Here is a 21,432-nt window from a genome sequence, read left to right as displayed (position 1 = left end):
TTCATGACTTCTGTTTGGGGTCAGAGATCCTGGCAGTAAAACATGGTTAAACACAATGGTTGTGCTCAATATCTGTGATTTATGTTGACAGTAGTTTTTATGCAGCTTCTTGGTAAGGGGTGTAAGAAAATATGGCGATATTATGTTTTGTGATACTGTATCTCAATAACACTGTATTGATTTTTAATTAATAGTTTATATGTAAAGATTATCTCAGTCAATACTTTATTTCATTTATATATAATGCTCCCTCTCAGTGTATGTGCTCTCTCAAAGTAGTGCTGTGATGTTACAGAGATTCATGTAAATGTAGATCCAACTGTTCTGATTGCATAAAAAAGACAACTTTTTTTACTCAGATTTTATGCATATGGTGGAGTGTTCTTTATACTATCACACAGTTTTCCTAATTTTTTTTTTAATTGCAATATCGCAATATATTGTATCATAACTCCTGTATCATGATATGTATCATATCGCCAGATTCTTGCCAATACACAGCCCTACTTCTTTGATCTTATTGACGCTTTGCAATAGTTTGTTCATAAGGTCTAATTTACCCTAAACATAAGTAAGATCACTATGTAGGATAATATCTCAGTGGTGTAGTGGTCATTGATGAGGTGGGTGTACTACTAGGTAGATGGGTAGTACGTTATCGAGGAGGAAGTACTCTCCTATATATTCCAATGGCTTTTTGGCTGATTTGCCAGAAAATAGGTGCTCCGTATACCCTCCACTACACCACTGTTTATACTATATAACAAACATAGGCCCATTTGTCATAGGAAACATTAAATATTTCAGTTTGTCACTAGTAGGGTAAGTGTAAGTCAAGCCAATGTCAACGAAACAGAAGTGTTAAGAAAGGAGGTTGAAGGTTGTTTCCATCATTTAAACCCTGAAAATGCAGCCTGAAGATTACATTCACTTCAGTCTAGAAATCCCCCCCAAAAATAAAACAAACGTCATCAGCTGTGAGCAGAGACAATCATAAGATCAATTTTGTTGCATTATAAGGCTAAAGCATGGAGAACCTTCTGTTGACTATGTAAATCCAGCATCTCATTACTTTCTGCATGTTCAGGCAGGCACAGTGGAGCTCCTGCACACGTTTACTTTTCCATCTTCAGTTAGGAAATCTCTTGTGCCTATCGGCTTTCCACAGCAACTCCTTTTTCTTATCTGACTCTATTTTTGTCTTTTTCCCCTTCTTGTACTCTACACACACACATGTTAACACACTGTCATGCACACACCACAACTACACACATGCCTGCTAGGTTCTACTGGGATTTCACAATGCTGCTGTTTATGGTGGGCAACCTGATCATCATCCCCGTGGGCATCACCTTCTTCAAGGAGGAGACCACGACGCCCTGGATCATCTTCAACGTGGTCTCCGACACCTTCTTCCTCATGGACCTGGTGCTCAACTTTCGCACTGGAATCATCATCGAGGACAACTCGGACATCATTTTGGACCCTAAAACCATTAAGAAGAAGTATTTAAAAACGTGGTTCATTGTGGACTTTGTCTCCTCCATCCCAGTGGATTACATATTCCTCATAGTGGAGAAAGGGATAGACTCGGAGGTGTACAAGACTGCTCGGGCCCTGAGGATCGTCCGCTTTACCAAGATCCTAAGTCTTCTGAGGCTGTTGAGGCTCTCCAGATTAATACGCTACATTCACCAGTGGGAAGAGGTAAGAGCACACGTTCCATGACTGTCCCTAAGTAAATATTATATTAACTCTAGTCACACAACTCTGAGAGCCACAGAGGAAGAAACGCCCAATCTAGTCTGTGATAAAAGGTCACTGATTTGCCTCCAGTATGCTGATGTTGGCTCATGACCAAACCAACAATCTGCCTCCCCGTCTCCTCCGAGCGGCCTGCTCTCCTCCGCCTGGAGGCTCGATGTTAATGTTCTCACCTGCCACCTGGTGAGAGATGTATAATGTCAGCAGGGTGTTTGAGCTTTAACAAACTTTGCATTCTAATTACTGTTATTGTCACACAAGCCCCCCTACCCTTCTGTCTGCCTGTCTGACCTGGTAGTCCCACAGGCGGCGTCAGGCGGTCTAATAAGCAGCCTATTACCACAGCAAACACAGTTAATCAATTAACATGCCAGAGGAGGAGCAGGTGGGGTAGAGGGTGATGATAATATGCAGCACTAGGGGGCTGTTGATTGTGATTATATATGTCACTAATTGTTCATTTTAAGGAATCGGAGAGGATAGGTAAACTGGCATTTCGTCCGACACCTGACTGGTAAGACTTTGGATGTGAGTATGGGTGCTGTTGCTAGGTAGTCTCCGCTTCTGTTACACTGAACTCAATGACCCAGTCCTGCCCTTCCTGGCCACTCAGCTTTTATATACTCCGTGAGCACTCTGTCGGGACCCTGCTCCAGCCTCTCCATCGGACTCTTTCCTCGAATGAAGGATAGCAGCCTAGGAGACAGGGAGGTCCAACAATGTCATAAGATCACTCGACTTTTCGTTCATGCCAGTATTGGCAGCCTGGTGTTGGCATTTTGCAGTGGTGAGCAGCAGCGCAGTGGGGCTCGGCTGCTTACTTGACCTTTGGATAATTGGATTTCTGAAGATATGATGTGATACGCATACACACACACACACACACACACACACACAGTGGTGCATGATGGGAAGTGATACTTGGCATGCATGGAGAATAAGAGCGGAGATGTGTTGGAGACTAGTGAGACACTGACACAGGAAATGCCCAGTTTCAAAAGCCCAGTCTGTTTGACGTTATCTGTCACGGTTTATTTTGAAAATCCAAGAATCTCAACCCTAAGCTACTTTTAGTTTGTGTAACTTTCTTGGAGCTGTCCATTGTGCTGAACGTCTCTATCAGCCAGCACAACACGACTGTGTACAGTCCATGGATGTTTAAAGAGAACTGGATACTGCGTTGCAGGCGGGCTCCTGTTCATTCCTATGAGAGCTGCTCAGTAGCACATGAAGCCAAAATGGCTCGACTGCTGAGTGATAAAATACGGCGGTCTTCCGCATCCATTGGGCCCCTAGAGCAGGCGCAGTAGGGTTTTCCTTTAACTCCGCCTCCTCCCAGCCCTCCCTCCCAGCCCTCGCTCCAGCCGCGGTCTGGGTCTCATTCATATGAACAGAGGAAGAAAAATAACTCTGGATTCGGCTATTAGTGCGTTTTACAACTTTTAGGACCTAATGATATAAATAAGGGCTATTCAAGTGTTCACAATGGGAAGATTTACCTCAAAAAATGATCCGCTGAGTTACATATGACTCTTTCCCAATGTAAGTCTATGGGGAAAAAGTATTTTTGGGCCCAATGGCATCAAGTGACGTATGTGGAAGTTGCAGTACCACAGTTTGGCCGCTATGAAAATTTGCTTCACAGCTTGGCGCTCTTCCTGGGGGCTTGGTACAGTTGCGTGGTGCTGAACGTCTATCAGCCAGCACAACATGCCTGGGTACAGTACAGTTTCTCTCATCCATCCTCAGTGAAAAGATATGTCAAATTACTCTATTTTGTCAGCTGCTGATTGATGAAAACTGACAGTAAAAACCCCATAAAGGTTAAAGCGGCATTTAGAAAGATCAGCACGTGTGATTCATGTCCAGTCTCATTCCTCATCACTCCCATATCACAGTGTATCACTTCTCCCTCAGCTGTACTGAGCAAGAAATGACCCACTTATCAGACCTTTCTACATGTCTTACTGTACGAACAGTTTTTAATTTCGACATATTGAGACATTAAAATGATTATTGTGGTATTAAATGCAGCCATTAAGCACCGACAAAGGGTGGTTTCTCGAGGTCAGTCAGGTGATAGATGATTGGCCTAAGTGACAGACAAGTGACTCAGAATGATTGATGTGTGAGACGACATGGACTATCAGTTGTTAAGGATCATGATGGTCCCTGTCCATCACTCTGTGTGTATGAATTTGGGACTGTGTGTACGTGTTGGCATGTCAGTCTGCACGTGTTGTTAGTGTATCAGTGTGCCTGCAGGCTTGCGTGAGTGTTTCGTGTGCTCTATGTGCATGTTTGAGCCTCTGATTGATGTCATGTGTCTCTGTGGAACAAATGTCTTGCCAGCTCCTGCTGTGTTTGATGTGGGACTGATGGGAACCTGTCTCCCCTACTCATTAATCAAACTTGGTAGAATCCAAAGGAGACTGTGAAGCTGAGTGGGAAGCCAGTCCTGCCACTAAGATATGAAGTGACATATATATAGCAAAGCCATATTCACAGAGTTCATATTCCAAACATCTCCACATGTCTCAGCCCAGTTCAAACTCCCCTCCCTGTCTTATCGTCTTGCCCCAGATCTTCCATATGACCTATGACCTGGCCAGTGCGGTGATGCGGATCTTTAACCTGATTGGTATGATGCTGCTGCTGTGTCACTGGGACGGCTGCCTACAGTTCCTGGTTCCCATGCTGCAGGACTTCCCCTCAGACTGCTGGGTGTCCCTCAACAAGATGGAGGTATGTGACGGGGAATCATGTCAACATATGTCACCCCGGAAACAGATTTGCATCTTTAATCTGAGTTGATTGGGAAAGAGCTAACGGTGGTCACAGACATATTGATTGAAGTTCCTGACCGCCATCAGAAAATATTGGCTGAGTGTCAATCAATATTTTGTGACTATGATAAACTCTTTCTTGTCTTTACTAAAACAGGAACCCTAGTGCTCTAGTAAGGATGGTGGAAAGCCTCAAATCTGTGTGAACTTTTGCATTTGAAAGAGCTTTATTTTTCATTTAAATGGGATTATTTTCCTCTTAACTCATCTCTGTTGCCACAAAATTAAATCTGTTGGTAGCTTAGTCTCTTGTAATAATGGAGGCATTCAGCAAAGATTGGAAATTTGTTAAAGATTGAGTCTTTCTTTACAAGGGTAAGCAGTAATGAATATAGCTTCTGGTCACTGAAACTGAGACTAAGAGTCTACAGCCGCACTAGCTGCTCTGTGAAGCAGCACAGCGGTGCTTGGAGCTAATGCTAACGTCAGCATGGTAACAAGATCACAGTGGCAATGCTAACATGCTGATGCTTAGCAGGTATAATGTCTGCCATGTTCACTATATTAGCTTGGTGTGTTAGCATGCTTACACTTCCTATCTAGCACTAAACATAATCAGTCAATTAGTTTTACAGGTACTTGAGCATAAACCAAAATATTGGACCAATTACATTGTGACCTGATTATGGTACATGAGAAGTCAGGGGAACATCCAACATCCCAACTTATCACAAACCGCCACTTTGTCACACCACTTGGCACCGAATCCACTTAGTTAGGAAAAAACTACATGGTTGGGCTTAAAACAATTAGGTTTGTACAGTGAAAATGAAACTGAACGTTATGAAAACGGGACACGAACCAACAGCTGATTGTAACGTGAAAGTGAAACTTAACGTATGGGATACGAACAGCGGTCTCCTGGATGAAAGGCACACTTTCTCTGTGCGTTTACTGTTGCCGTGGATGGGTTTACATTGTAGTTAATGGAAAACCTGGTGCGTCTCATACAGGTGCTAAAGGATGTGGCAGTATCACACGCCGACAGCTGTGACAAAGTGTCGGTATTTGACGCCCTGGGAATGGGAACGGGCTGCAAAGTCTGCAGCCTTCATCCTCTGGAGACCGTGAATGTCTGTACAAAATGTCACGGCAATCCACGCAACGGTTGTTAAGACATTCATTCATTTTATTCAGTATGAACCAAAGTGGTGGGCCGACATTTCCATCCTTAGAGTCATGCTGCTAGCAATTGAAGGGTTCTCTAGGTTGGCGATAATAGTTATATATATACTGTAATTTGGATCAATTTGGTCCACTTTGAAAACGGTGCACTACCCTCTTCAGGCAACCATTGTTATCCTATAATGTTTGTTGCAATTATGCTATTACTGGTTCGGGAGGAAAAGTCAGCATTTCCTTCCAACGAATCAAGAAAATTACTCATATCACTGCCCTTTGTAGCAGCATTCAGCCGGTGTGCCAGACAAAACAACCGTAGGATACCAATGAAGAAGCTGTGAAAAAGAAACCAGAGAGATTCAAGCACACCTCTGGATCCCTCCGTGCCTCCTCTTCATGGTGGGGTGATGACAGGAAAGATAAAAGGGGAAAACAGAGGGATGGGGGGGGATACGGCCTGGCAGCTGGGCTCTTTGTTGCCATGTCTCTCTCAGAGAGATAAAAGCTGGTTGTTTATAGGTCCTGTCTGTGAGCCTTTTACTGAGTGAGGGGAAACCACACTAACCCAGACATGAGGCACAGGTCCAAATGGGGTTTTAAACAGATTGCGTCCAGCTCCCCGACATTTTCAGGGCCCGCCAAGGCTACTTGTTCATTTCAGATTCAAAGTATTTCATGGATGACAGCAACGGCGCTTGTTTTTATAGCTGTACAAAAGTAATTCCAGTCAAAACAAGTTGGTAATGAGAATGACTGTGCTGTCTTTCATCTTGTTGAAAGGGAAGGAGGTTTAATGTGTCAGACACGGACATACTGCAGTTTTACTGGAGCTATTTTGTAGAGCTGGACAGTATTGACAAAATCATATTTCAATTTTGGCTCAGGATCTCAGTATCAATAATGAGGGGTATTTTGGCTCTGATTAATGGTGCTTTTGTGTGATATTTAATCAAAATTAGCTGATGGGTGACATGATCTCAGAAAAAAAAACTATGGTGGCAAAACAGGTGAGGCATGTGCTATCACTCAAGACGGGTACATTCACATCACTACAGTGATAAAACATGTACAAGCTACATGTACCTCAATGTTACAACAATACGAATGCAGACATTGAGAGACTTTAGCCAGAGCCGGTGTGTGTCCACTCTCCCTGAGGCTGACTCTTGACCATATCCAAACCAAGTCTTTGATGTTATAAACTATCAAAAGCTCCATCAAGCATTGACTTCAACTGCATCCTTCGACCGTTTGCCCTCCGCTGAAATAAACCCACACGAACACCTCTGAATGTTACAAAGCAAAGCAAATACTGAATCCTTCTATCCATGTATTTTCTTTAAAAAAACACACACGGCTGAGAGATATCTTGATGTGATCAGAGCTGAAATGGTTAATCAATTAATCGATTAGTCGACTATTTTAATAATTGATTAATTGTTTCAGTCATTTTCCAAACATTCACCAGTTCTTTATCTTTGGGTTTGGGACTGTTGGTCAGACAAAATAAGCAAATTGAAGACTTTGGCTCTGTGAAATTGTGCATTTTTTCACAATTTCTTGACATTTTGTACATTAAATGTGCTCAATACGATATCCAGAGCATTAATATAGCAGCAAACAGCAAGGTAAAGATATAGAGGAGTAAGTCTACCTGAGCAGAGAATGAAGTCGCTCTCCCTGTGTGTGTTGTAATCAGAGCTTCTCTGTGCTTTGTTGAAATTAGCCGGGCCACCCGCGCATGCTTTTAGTGCATGTGAGCGTGCATCACTGGCTAGCTCATGGCCAGCACTCTGCGCTGCTCTCATACGGCGGTTACAGCTGATAATGTCGTCCGGACCGAAGGCGCCGTTGCGGAAATGTAGCACCCACCCTCCGGTTCCCCCTCAGGTAAACACTTTTAGCTCTGTCAGCACTGTTGTCCTAGTTTTCACCGTTAGCATCGTTAGCACCGTTAGCAACGTTAGCTGCAAGCCGCCGGCTCAGCCGTCGCCATGTTGAGAGCCGTGTGGAGGGAAATCTTGCATTTAGCACCTTTAAACAATTAATCAGTTAATCCAGAATATAATAAATGGATATAATTCATATAAATATCAATATACTGATATGCAGCTATAGTCTCAACTATTAATATGGTCTTTCCTTTTTTTCATGTATGGAGTGTAAAAAATACGTAAACCTTGCCGACCTTCCCTGTAAAGCGCCGCAAGCACAACGACCTTAACTTCAAGATAATATCTCTGCTTTTATAAACTGACATGACTCACCAGAGGACAACCTTGTGCTGTGTGCCGTGCAGAGTTTGAAGTCCAGGATGATGAAGTTTGGGGGTGACAGGCCACTGACTCCTCCATTGCTCTCCATCGCTGTATAGTCAAAGACAGTCGGTCCCCAGAGAGCCGTCACTCTCAAAACTACAGGGCCGCGCTAGCATGGTACAGGCTGCCTACAGCCACCTGAGACCGCCCCCCTATTGAGTGGCTGACAACTTGTAACATTAGCTATTGTGTGGCAGCCAGGCCATCCATCATGCCTCGCACCCTAGAGTGGCACTGGTGGTGTTGGGCCCAGAGGCAGCAGGACCCATGGAGGGCATTGAGAACACTCTGTAACTCCGGATGACATCCACGAACCAGTAATTGGATTCAGTGGAACTTGTAATACCTCAGGGAACATGGGTTGTTTTTGCAGTGCGCCCCAACTTCCATACATTCATTTCATTTAGTTTATATTTAGCATCATGCACCCTTGTCAGCCACATAGTTAATCTCCATGGTAGAGTGGTGGCAAAGCCTCGCTGCTTCAGTGGGTAATAATAGTGACAGCAGCGCTACCAGACAGACACAGGGTGTACAGTTTCAACTCTGTAATTACAACTGTGTGTGTATCCATCCCTTACTGTATCCACATCACAGAGACGTCTCTTCCTTATTATCCCCCACTGCCATCAGCAGGAGGGGGCTTTGCAGTACACTGGTCTGCTCCCTCGAAGAAGATAAGCCCGTAATTACTACGTATGGCGTTAAATCACTTTATTTACTCACCGCACCTCGTTTGACCAAACGGTATTACAGGTCTGGCTGCTGTACGGTGCAAATTAAACTGCTGTACGGTGCAAATTGGATTTAAACTAGGCCTGTAACATCATATACTGTAAACATGAGAAGTGAAAGCTGCTGCTGCTGTCTGACCTCTGTAAATGGACTAGAAATTAGGTGGTGTTTGTTTTCCAGGCGAGGATGAGAGAAAGGATGCGATTATCTCAGTCCCAGAGGAACTCCGTTGTGTTTCTGTTCTGAAGAATCTCAAGCTGTAAGCGTATTATAGTGAAAACTACTCGAGCAGAAATGCAAATGTTGCTGTTTTGAAGACTTTGTGACATATAGCCACCATCCTGATTTAGATCATTTCAAAATGATTACATCTTGCCAACCAAGCCCTCTCCAGTTAAGTGACACTCTAGTAGTCATCATTGCATCTTAGTGAGAAATGTACTTCAAAGATCACCTTATAAGAAAGAAGATGTTCCAAGCAAACTCAGTGGTACATATTCAAGACTGTGCCACAACAACAGATCTGAACCAAATGCAACCAAATTCATCAAAAATCTTCACAGACTTTACACACGAGGGGAAAATGTAACAACAGAGACAAACATAAATAACAGAGGAACATATTTTACACATAAAGGTCGGTTTAAAAGGTCATTACTATTCAGCTTGTGAAAACAATCATGTAGTGTTTTCTGTTGCTTTGTCAAGTCTAAAAAAAACATAACCCCATAATGTCACTGGGGTTATCTTGGCTTGGGTTTGGAGACTGCATATTCACAACTAAAAGCCTGTGTTAGAAACTGGGGTCATGGAGTTTGAAAGATATGGACATCTACCAAGCAGTTAAGCTATTAAGTTGCATTATGGGAAATGTAGGATACTATGTTTTTGGAGCTTGATAGTAGACGTGAATACAAGGAATACAACAGCTTTTAAAGGAACAGTGTGTAACATTTAGAGGGATCTATTGGCAGAAATGGAATATAATATTAATAAGTATGTTTTCTTTAGTGTATAATCACCTGATAATAAGAATCGTTGTGTTTTCGTTACCTTAGAATGAGACGTTTATTTATACATACGGAGCTGGTCCTCTTCACAGAGCCGGCCGCCGTGTTTCTACAGTAGCCCAGAACAGACAAACCAAACACAGGCTCTAGAGAGGGCCAGTCACGTTTTTGCGCCAGCCACAGTAGTTCTCATACACACATGCCTCACAGAAGAAGTTTCAATTGGTTGCAATCTGCAACCTCACCGCAAGATGACGCCAGGTCCTACACAGCACCTTTAAAGGAACAGTTTTACATTTTGGGAAATATGCTTATTTGTTCTCTTGCCGATAGTTAGATGAGAGCATGGAGCTAGAGCCTAATTAACAAGTCACATCTTGTTACACAAATGTCAAGTTGTGTTTCCACCTGCTTCCAGTCTTGCTAAGCTAAGCAAGCTGGCTAACTGCAGCTCCACACTTATCCCACAGACATGTGGTATCAATCCTCTCGTGTCGGCAAGAAAGCTAATAAGCATACTTCCGAAAATGTTGAACTATAAACATGAATTAGGCAGTTCATTAAATTAATGAAGCGAAACCATCTACAGCACTCTAGGCAGCCATCACACAGTGTTCGTGTTGATGGATAAAATACTGAATGCCACTTTTCTTTTGGCCTTAAAATGAACTGTTAGGGAGCAGAGGATGTCTTTCCTTCCACATTCCCAAGCAACCCTGCCCACCCCTCACACGCTCACTGAGGCAGACCAGAAGAAAGGAAGCAGGAGAGACAGAGCTGACTGTACAATAAACTCAGATAAGCCATTGTAAACTAAACCTGGCGTGTGTGTGACAGGGCCGGTGCAGAGGCTTTGTTACATGTGTGTCGATTATCTTTTGATATTTGTCCAGCTTATCGGCCGTCAGACACATACTGATCGGTCATTCAGTCTCATATAACGACATTTTTCACTATCTGCTTCTTCCCTGTCTCTATCATTTATTCCATCAGTCCTTCAGCCAGGGAGGTGTGAACTGATGAGGCTGGTAGCAGGGCAAAAGTTCACCTTTTGTGCTGGTCTCTGGGTGCACTTTTCGTCATTTTTAGCTCTAGGGATGAAAATGTCGCTGGGTCGGTCCACCACTTTTGTCCAGACTGAAATATCTCAACTACTATCAGATGGATTGCTATGAAATCTTGTACAGACATTCATTGTTCCCCAGAGGATGAATCCCATTGATTTTCGGTCATCCCCTGACCTTTCCTCTAGCGCCACCATGAGGATGACATTTGTGGTTCAGAGGGAAATGTCTTGACCAGTGGGCAACCCCCAGGTCTGAAAAGTGAAGCCAATGCTGAAGTGCCTTAAACTTGCATTCTTTCTAATATCCAGCAGGGGGCGACTCCTCTGGTTGCAAAAAGAAGTCTGATTGTATAGAAGTCTATGAGAAAATGAGCCTACTTCTCACTTGATTTATTACCTCAGTAAACATTGTAAATATGAGTTTATGGTCTCAATTGCTAGTTTCAAGTCTTCTTCAATACAGCATGATGTTCATTTAGTAAATTATGGTCCCATTTAGAGTCAAATAGACGATAAAGCAGGGTATGCTTTAGGGCGTGGCTACCTTGTGATTGACAGGTTGCTACCACGGCGTTGTCCAGTCTGCAAGTTGTCCATGTTTTCGTCTTAGAACTTGAACCCTTTCACAGTGTGATTTCAGTTCATGAAAGTTAATTATAACCTTTTTGATCCCCTTAAAATGTCTCATTCAGTGTTCGGTTGTGCTTAGCTCCACCCTCTCGAATCACTTCTGGCTGCAAAAAAACAAGATGGTGACGGACAAAATGCCGAACTTGAGGCCTCAAAACGTCAGTCCACAAACCAATGGGTGACGTCACGGTGACTATGTCCACTTCTTATATACAGTCTATGGTCTTGACAACCATTGGATGGATTACCACACAATTTGGACCAGATGTTACCTTCTACTCTCATCAGCCTCAGCTGTGCTGCTTAGCACATGTTAGCATGCTGACATGCTAAACTAAGGTGGTAACGGTAGGAAAAATGGATGAAAACACTGATGATTTTAAACACACTTTATGCATAATTGTTATAAAAATAATGATCTCAAATTGCATCTTTGTGAACTTTGTAATACTGCCACACACTTATCTTAACACTTTAATTCTCATGAACATTTGATGAACCTCTCTGATATTTGTTACCAAAGACCTTTGTTCTGACATCACCTCCGTCCAATTATTCAATTTACTTCACTACGACTGCAATTTTTTTTTTTTTATCTAGCATTTTGTTTTTCTTTCACATGAGCTTTACAGCCTCAGAGCTATAGCGCGGCTATAAACTCTCTGAAATTGCCAGACACCCTAAACCAAATGCTGGTTCACTTTGTCACTTCTGGAAGAAACGTGACTAACATCTGGCAGGTGAAATTTACTTTTCAATATAAATGTGAGATATATGAAGCCTGCTGCACAGCAAGGTCGCAGCAGTGTATACAACGAGGCATTTTAGGACACTGGAAGATACATTTAAAATCCCTTTGCGTTATCAGCCAACTTGAAACAGACTATCTGTAGCTAATGGAGACGGTGATTACCAACAAAGCAAAGGATGGTTCCCAAACTGAAGTCTCCGGGGACGTCTGTTGAGACTTATGAGGCTATGGAGTCTCTCTCTCCCTCTCTGTTGCCTGTGCTATTTCAGAATCAAAGTGCTCATCGTTCATCTATTATTCAATCTGTTTCACTCCACTGTTTCTCTTTCTGTTTTCACATACACCATTTAGCCTCAGCCCACTTGGTGGAGCTGTATTTATTTTTGGAGTCTTCATTTTCTCTCTGCTCGTGACGGAGGAGTCCATCTATCACTGTGTGCGTGGCCCTTTAATGCCGTGTCTCTTAGATGACACGTGCTGTTTTATTGTTCATGTATTTTGTCCATTTGCTCTAGTTCACTTCTTTTAGGGTTGCAACTATGATGATTCATTTAATTATTGAAAAGAAAACTGTAGAAAAAAAAATGCCTGTTGCAATTTCCCAGAGCCCACGGTGTAAAAACCCTAAAAATAACTCAATTAAAATGACATGGCAACTTTTCTCAGCTCATGAAAAGTTAAACAGGACGGTGACGGGGCTGATTTAGTTATTTTTAAATAAGCCAGGGAAAGGAAAGTGTTTTTTATAATGTGCTGGCACATGCACTAATAGACTGCTAATGCACCTCTATGAGTTAGAGAGGATATAGTTGATTGCCTGTGCTGAATGCAGACTGTAACCTCTGTGTTCACGTTTAGAGAGGAGGAGTGTGTGTGTGTCAGGAGGAGCCATGATAGAAGATGTTGTTTTTTGTTGCCTTTGAAGCCAGCCTCTAAGGGTTTTTCAGGAGGCTGTTCTAAACTTAATTTTTCCACGGACAGAAGCTATGTTTCATTACACAGGACTCTAGTTCCCCCTGGTAGGAGGATTTAAATTAAACCTAAAAACCTGGGCTTCAACCCTGGCTTTTGGCTTTACCTTGAATTAATTGGCATCAGCAGCCTGTTCGGGTCGAGGTCACCACAGTCACCACTTAGAGCTAATGAAAGCAAAAAGGGAAACAAAGGAAGCTGGTGGGCAAAAGTGTCAGATCAATGGAGCTTGTTCGGCTTGCTCATTCACCCCTCTCTTTTGTGACGAAGGGAGTTTTGGCATTAAGCCGCAATGGAAGAACACAGAGCCACTATTTAAATTTAGGAAAGTATACTGAGATGTTCACAAAGCGATCGAACGACATGACTAATGCCCCTTGATGTTTTTGTAACTTGCGACCTGAGGTTTGCCCCTTCATGAGTCTCAACACAAGCAGCCTGGTGGCCGCTGCCTGTCGTGGATTCCTACTCACACAGCTCTGAAAGGGCATATTTAATGACCTCTCATTATCGTTTCTCTCTGAGGAAATAATTTCCAAACTGTCTCTACATTACTGATTAGGCCTCGGAGGATTCCGCTGATGTCGTTTCAACTTCCTCCCTCTTTCCTTCTAATGCAGCTCCGTCTCTGGAGTTCTCATTTGTATAAGTGCTATTCCACGACCTCGCTGTCCCCAAAGCTTCTCCCCTGGTTCCCTACCAGAGAGCCACCACTCTCCTTCAAAACATGGCTTTTTATGTAACATTGATGTCTTTAACTGTTTGCTTCTCTCTCTCTCCACAGAATGATACCTGGTCAGAGCTGTACTCCTTCGCCGTATTCAAGGCGATGAGCCACATGCTGTGCATTGGTTATGGCCGACAGGCCCCAGAGAGTCTATCAGACATCTGGCTCACCATGCTGAGTATGATTGTAGGAGCTACTTGCTATGCTGTCTTTATTGGCCATGCAACAGCTCTCATCCAGTCCCTGGACTCCTCCAGACGGCAGTATCAGGAAAAGGTAAGGAACTTCATTAAATCACCTTTCTGTCCCATGTTCTCAACGCTTTTTCTGTTTACTATTAACCACTTAACATCCACTCTTATTTCCCCTAAAAGAATAAGTTTGACATTTTGGGAAATATTTGCTTTTCCAAAATGTCAAACTTTTTCTTTTAGGGGAAATAAGAGTGGATGTTAAGTGGTCAATACAACTCTCATGTCTGTACAAGACATGAGAGTTGTATTGATTTCTCAGCAAGAAAAGTAAAAGTAAAGAAAAGTAAATATGAAACTACCATCACCAGCTGGCTAACTTAGCTTAGCAGCAGCACCTTCAAAGCTCTTTAATTAACACGTTATATCTTTGTAGGTTTAATCCGTATAACCAAAGTGTGTGTGCTGAACTATATCTTGGCCAAGACGAAAAACATAAGTGTTTACTGGAAGTGTTGACAGCAGGGCTCCCCCCAATAGTCGATTAGTCGACTAATCTGTCGTTTTGGTCTTAGTTGACTAAGATTTCTTTAGTTGTTTTTTTATGCTTTTTTCATGCTGAATAACTTATTTAAGAAACTTATGAGCACATCTCTGGTAAACAAAAAAAATTTAGAGTGGTGCTTCTGTTTGATTCTTTATGGAGAAATTCAGTTTTGTCGATTAACAAATCGTTTAGTTGACAAAATCATGTAAATGTTAGTCGACTAAGAATTTCTTTGATCGAGGACAGCCCTAGTTGACAGTGACATGCATGGTTAGCAAATGTTACCAAAGATGAACTCCATATAGTTTTACATTTAGGTCTTTTTGAAAGGTTGCAACAAGAATGAAGTGGATTTTATTACATGTTTAACAAAGCTTGATGAGGGAGAGAGGCTCAGAAAACGAGGACTGACATTATATCTTATTAACGATGACTTGCACAAGCCTAAAAAGATTTATGAACGTATCTTAAGAACTGATGTGTAGTTACAGCCTCATGTTAAAGGATTTTACAGATTGGACATTTTTGGAAACAGGTACAACCAAACGCTGAATAAGACATTTTTAAGCGACCAAAAAAGGTTATAATTAACTTTCATGAATTGAAAACACACTGTGGAATAGTTAAAGTTGTAAGACGAAAACACGGACAACTCCCAGACCGGACAACGCCGTGGTAGTGACCTGTCACAAGGTAGCCACGCCCTACAGCATACCCTACTTTATGGTTTATTTGACTCTAAATGGGACCATAATTTACTAAATGAACATCATGCTGTATTGAAGAAGACTTGAAACTAGCGATTGACACCATAAACTTATATTTACAATGTTTACTGAGGTAATAAATCAAGTGAGAAGTAGGCTCATTTTCTCATAGACTTCTATACAATCAGACTTCTTTTTGCAACCAGAGGAGTCGCCCCCTGCTGGCTATTAGAAAGAATGCAAGTTTAAGGCACTTCAGCATTGGCTTCACTTTTCAGTTGGATCGGTTTCAACTATGTGTGGCTTCAGGAGTTTTGTGACCCGGCTCAGTGCGATTGAAGAGCTCAATTAAAGTGGTCAATTAAAAAACATTATCTTAGTTATCGAAACAATTGGTACTGCTCATTATTTCTCTCTCTCCTCATGTGTCTTTGTTACCCATCGGCTGCAGCTGGTTGCACATTATTGCTGCTGATTAAATGGAAATGTATCATATTGTAGCCTTATCCATTCATTCATTTAAAATGCAGGATTTGATAACCATGAGTGGAAAAGTTGTAGCTGTATTGTGACGCGGCAGCACAGTGTAGAATCCGGCTACACCACTATCCTTCGGGTTATGACCTTCATCGCACGTTACTGTTTAACCACTCGTGTGTTGTCGTTAGATAGTGTTTTTCTTTGCCAATCAGACGTCTTTTGAAACAAGGACGGGGATCAGAGCAGTGCTGCAGCAGTGGCCTGTAGTGGTAACGGCGCAGCCTCTCTGTTTCCAAGCAGAGTCTCGCTGGCTAGGGAGCAGGGGGAGTGTTGCTGGCTTTCAGCAGCCAATCAGAGGCTGCGGGTGTGTTCGGCCAGGTAGAGCCACGTCGCCAGGGGCTGGGCGTATGTGTGTGTGTGTGTGTCTGATGTGGGAGAGAGAGAACGAGACATAGCGTGTGTGTGTGTGTGTGCGTGTGTGTGTGTGTGTGAGATATGATGTCCCCTTGGGCAGCAGTAGAATTGATGAGGCAGCAGACCTGTGTGTCCTGCCAATGTCATCCTGAAGGTGACGTAAGCAACCATGGCTGCCGATCTCTCTCTCACTTCCTGATCACTCACTCACTGGCTCTCACTCTACCTGCACTCTGTATCATCTGTTATGCGTCTTTAACTATCCCTCTTTACATTATCTCATCCCCTCTTTTCTTCCCCATCCGCCTTTTAAATATCGCCACCTGATTTCCTGCCGTGTCTCCCATCTGCTTCTTATCTTTATCCCTCTTGATCTGAATTCTCTGTCTTCCTCTCCTCCCCTCTCTCCATCCTCTCTGGTGGTGGTGTCCTTGAGAGATGCAGTGCTAACTGCTAACTGTCTGCTACAGGGAGCAAAGCGAGGGGGGGAGGGGAAACCTGTGGGAGACGGTAGGGCCTTGTTGTCGACACAGGTCCTGGTGCACTGCGAGATATTAAACACCGTCTGTTTTCACATCGTTTGGAGTGCTTTTGTCTGCGTTTTGTCTGGTTAGCTTTGTTTGGAACTCCCCACAGGGTGGCTGGACGCTTGGGTATAAATCATTTCCAATAAATGCTTTAGAAGACAACGATTCAGCAAGTTGAGTGCTTCCTGTTGCTCCTGTTCTTTACGGTGTGTATCCTGGATGATGGGAGTTAAAAGGATAGAGTGAAATCCATTGTGTTTTATCTGCGAGGATAGGTTTCTTCCACAGTGGGGGGTCACATAACCTGTCCAAGAAAACAAAAACACAAACAAGAAAAAGACTGTTACTCTGCCTTCTTTTCCTGTTGCTGATGGTTGATGGTTTTCACCTTAGTTTTAAATATCCAGTTAAATTTGCACCACCAGCAGTAGCGTGTTCTGTAAGTAAGAGCTGCAATGAGTTGTATAAGTGTGTGTAATCCTCAAACAGCCTGTATTTGTATTCAGTTTAAGGATAAATTGATAATTATGTGCTCTGTGCGTATTCACTCATATTTAGACATTTAATGCATCCTCATCACATCCCAGAATATATGTTTTTTTTCTGCGGAGGGCAGGAAAGTACATTTCCCCCAAAACCACTTTTCTGACCAGTTGTCACATTTTCTCTTTTTTTTTCCTGCTGCAAAGTTTTTTTTCTGCTGCTCTGTGAGGATTAGTATTTGAGCTGAGCTGAAGTCGAGTTTATTTAAAAAAAGAAAAGAGAAAAAATAGCAGAAAAGTGCCAGCCATGCCAGTGAGAATGATGCCGATGCTGCTGGGTGAATTCGCCACGCCTCCGGATAGGACTGTGAGTGACATTTGTGTCATTTGGAGAGTGTTAGGAAAACAAGTCTGCTGGCAGTCTGTTACAGCCCCAGTGAGGCTCCAGCTAGCATTGTGTGGAGGTTTCCATTTCAGCCTGGCAGTAATGTCACACTCACAATGCATGCTGGTTAAATTTAGGCAGAATCTGGCTTGGTGGCTTTGGTGCAGAGACCCATGAGTTATTTATACATAGTGTACTCTGACACACAGCAGAGCGGGCACATAGACCTACAATAGATAGAAGCAGTCTCACTTGTGCCACCTTTAATGCACCTTTGAAAACAATGCAAATGATGTGTTTCTGGTGATCGCAGCTCTTGGAAATTTGCATGTCAGAATTAATGTTTGTTGATATCTGACCTTTCAAACCCGCATGTTTGGCCAGTAGAAAAGAAACGCTTCTTTTTTGGTGCATTATATTCTGTGATTTTGACTTTGTGATTCTGACATTACCCTGTTTTATGTAATCCGGTGTGAGGTCACTAGAAAATGCAGCATTAAAAGGCCCTTCACACTCCATGGTGCAGACACACACACAGGTGTTTTCACTTATTTTGCCTGATTAGGCTTTGTCTCATGCTGCATTCAGGCACTGCCGGCATAATAATAAGAAACCTGATAACCTCCCATTATTCAGACCTGAGTGCTCACATTCCAAGACACCGCTACTTAATTAGTGATCCAGATACAAACTGTGAATAGCTCCTCTTAAATCAGCTGAATCCAATATATTAGTGTTTATAACAATAAAAAAACATTGACTGTCCAGCTTACTTTGAAAGGAAGTCCTTGGTATAGATTGGCAGTCTGGAAAACATCCGAGGCACTCTGATTGTGAAATAAAAATCCTTTTTATTAAGAAACATTTTTCTTCATTTGAATGTTTATATTGGATTTTATTTAGATGCAACACCCAGGGATGGTGGTTTTGCAGGCAGCTGTTTTGCTTGCAGTCACATGACACTTCTGTAGCTCTTTTCACCAAGTGGGAGATATCGTCACTGTCAGAAATTCAGGAAATATCTCCAACTCGGAGGCTGACGTTAGTGGATTTTCAGACTCCAGAAGGCTACTTGCAATTATGGTGTAACAGTATGACGTGAATGGGCATGAGAACTGTGTGGGCAATGTGCTTAACTGAAATCTCTCTGACCTTTGTATTATGGTGCCTTCAAATGAAACTCGTGAGCTCGTGTTTACAACATGGGAAGTCGTGTACACGATGCTTCAAGTGGTTAAGAAAACCGCTGCTAAGCAACGCCGATATTAATGTTACTGTCGGTGTCTAGAAGCCACAGAGGTTAACAATTTAGCAAGCTAGCGAGTGGATAACATAATGCAGTAAATGCAAAGGCATAATGACAAAGGAAAAAGATTAGGCCGTTGGGAATATCAACATTTTCCTCAGACATATTTTAAAATTACGAAGAAAAATATACGACAAACATTACATTATATTAACTTATTATGCACCCAAAAATGAACTTCCACGGGCTCCACCATTTTCCGACAACGTCAACAAACACGTCACAACTCGTGAACTCAGAGTTTCATATGGACTCAGACTCAGGAGTCCATATGAAACTCAGACGTTCATATGGACTTTTCTCGTGAACACGGTAAACATGACCCCGTTCGAAGGCACCATTAGTTTTGTTGTATCTGTTTGGGTGGAAGAGGATGAACCTGTAATTCTTCTTGGTTCATGAAGTTTGGTCTAATAAATCTGAATAAGTTAAAAGACCTGTGTAGGTGTGCAGGGCCTTTAAATCCTCTGAACACCCACACAGGTGTTTTCAGTTATCCTGGCTGATTAGACCTCTGCTCAGGTTGAAGGTGGGCCGGAGCTTTGATGGCAATTTATTTGGTCACAAATCTTCATCTACCAATAAGAATGATAAAGGTGTAATTTGTTCCGCCGTTACAGGTTCAACAAAGCTAAGAGCAGACTGAGGAAGATACCAATCAATTAGTCTATACATGCCCACACAGTCCTGAGAAGAGGTCTGATCTACCAGATTAACTGAGAACACCTGTGTGGGTGTTCAGAGGCTTTAACAGTCACTTGTAATGGTGAAGTCAGATTTTGCTCCTCATTCATTTCTGTGTGGGACGGGGCGAGACACATTCACTTCCAGTTCAATCTGATTGAATCACGGGGCTCTCCAATGAATGGCTGCAGTGACTGAGGTTAATGAAGTTTGATCAAACACTGTATAATTTATAACTTTGTGGACGACAGGGAGCGACTCCTCTGGTTGCAAAAAGAAGTTTCTGTATAGAAGTCAATGAGAAAATGACGCTACTTCTCACTTGATTTATTACCTCAGTAAACATTGTAAACATGAGTTTATGGTCTCAATCGCTAGTTTCAAGTCTTCTTCAATACAGCATGATGTTCATTTAGTAAATTATGGTCCCATTTAGAGTCAAATAGACCATAAAGCAGGGGATGCTTTAGGGCGTGGCTACCTTGTGATTGACAGGTCGCTACCACGGCGTTGTCCGGTCTGGGAGTTATCCGTGTTTTCGTCTTACAACTTTAACCCTTTCACGGTGTGTTTTCATTTCATGAAAGTTAATTGTAACATTTTGGTCACCTAAAAATGTCTTATTCAGTGTTCGGTTGTACTTCGCTCCACCCTCTCGTGTCACTTCTGGTGGCAAAAAAACAAGATATCTTGTTTGATTAACATGATAATGCTTTAGAAAATGTGACACCACTTGTGGTTTTGATGAAGTGTGAACAAAATCTGTTAGGAAGATTTCACATTGTTGATTAACTTGTCGTAGCAGGAAAAGCACAGGTGTTACTAATAAACTTAACGAGCCAACATGCACAAAACCAGGACCCTGAAACTGAAGCAGCCAAAATTAAATATATTATTTACACCTGTGCTTTTCGTACTGTTGGTGCCTTCAAATGGGGTCGTGTTTACCGTGTTCACGAGCAGAGTCCATATGAACGCCCCCCTCTTGTGGTATTCACAAACTCGTAAGTGGAAAGTTTCTGAAAGCTCCAAGTTCACGAATTGTAACTTGTTTGTATCAGAAATGGCGGAGGCCATCGAAGCTCATTTTTCGATTTATAAGTTGATTTATTGTAATTTTAGTTGTATATTGTTTTTCTTCGTCATTTTATAATATGTCTGAGGAAAATGTTGATATTCCCAATAATGTTGTTCCTCTGTCATTATGCCTTTGCATTTACTACATTATGTTATCCGCTTGCTAAGTTGTTAACCTCTTTGGCTTCTAGACACCAACAGTAACGTCAATATTGCCGTTTGCTTCGCAGCGTTGTTCTCACGTCTTAACCACTTCAACGCCAAGCATATTGTGTACACGACTTCCCATGTTGTAAACATGAGCTCACAAGTTTCATTTGAAGGCACCATGTGACATAAATAGATAAACATGTAGCAGACAGTAGACTAGTCATATAACTCTACACCTTTTGCATCAATAATCAGCTCCTAATGGCCTCACATGGGGTTTCACATTGATTCAGCTCTCCTCTCTTGTAGTTATAGAGACTAATCTCACTCAGCAAGACAGAGAGCAGACATAAGTCTGAGCTTTCTGCCATGATGTGGCACAACACAGGATACAAGATTGTTTTCTACCTTCTCCCCCTCCTCCTCCTCCTCCTCCTCCTCCTCCTCCTCCTCCTCCTCCTCCTCCTCCTCCTCCGCTCCCTCTTCGTGCCGCTGCTGTCATCAACAACAGTGATCTGTCTTCTTTTAGCCAGACTGCTTG

At 42.5% G+C, this 21,432-nt stretch overlaps 1 protein-coding gene across 1 annotated transcript in view; it reads left to right on the top strand.

The window, feature by feature from the left end:
- The window catches only part of LOC141777071 (potassium/sodium hyperpolarization-activated cyclic nucleotide-gated channel 2-like), a 41,029-nt gene that overhangs the window by 4,005 nt on the left and 15,592 nt on the right, over positions 1–21,432 (top strand). The window contains exons 2-4 of the mRNA XM_074651008.1: positions 1,284–1,707; positions 4,348–4,509; positions 13,999–14,217. Of these exons, the coding sequence (XP_074507109.1) occupies positions 1,284–1,707; positions 4,348–4,509; positions 13,999–14,217 (805 nt within the window). The remainder of the gene's footprint in view (positions 1–1,283; positions 1,708–4,347; positions 4,510–13,998; positions 14,218–21,432) is intronic.

This window comes from Sebastes fasciatus, chromosome 11 (assembly GCF_043250625.1).
Source record: "Sebastes fasciatus isolate fSebFas1 chromosome 11, fSebFas1.pri, whole genome shotgun sequence".
In the NCBI taxonomy this organism is placed as follows: Eukaryota; Metazoa; Chordata; class Actinopteri; order Perciformes; family Sebastidae; genus Sebastes; species Sebastes fasciatus.
The sequence above is the reverse complement of the archived record's forward strand: the minus strand, read 5'-3'. Positions and strand labels throughout refer to the sequence as shown.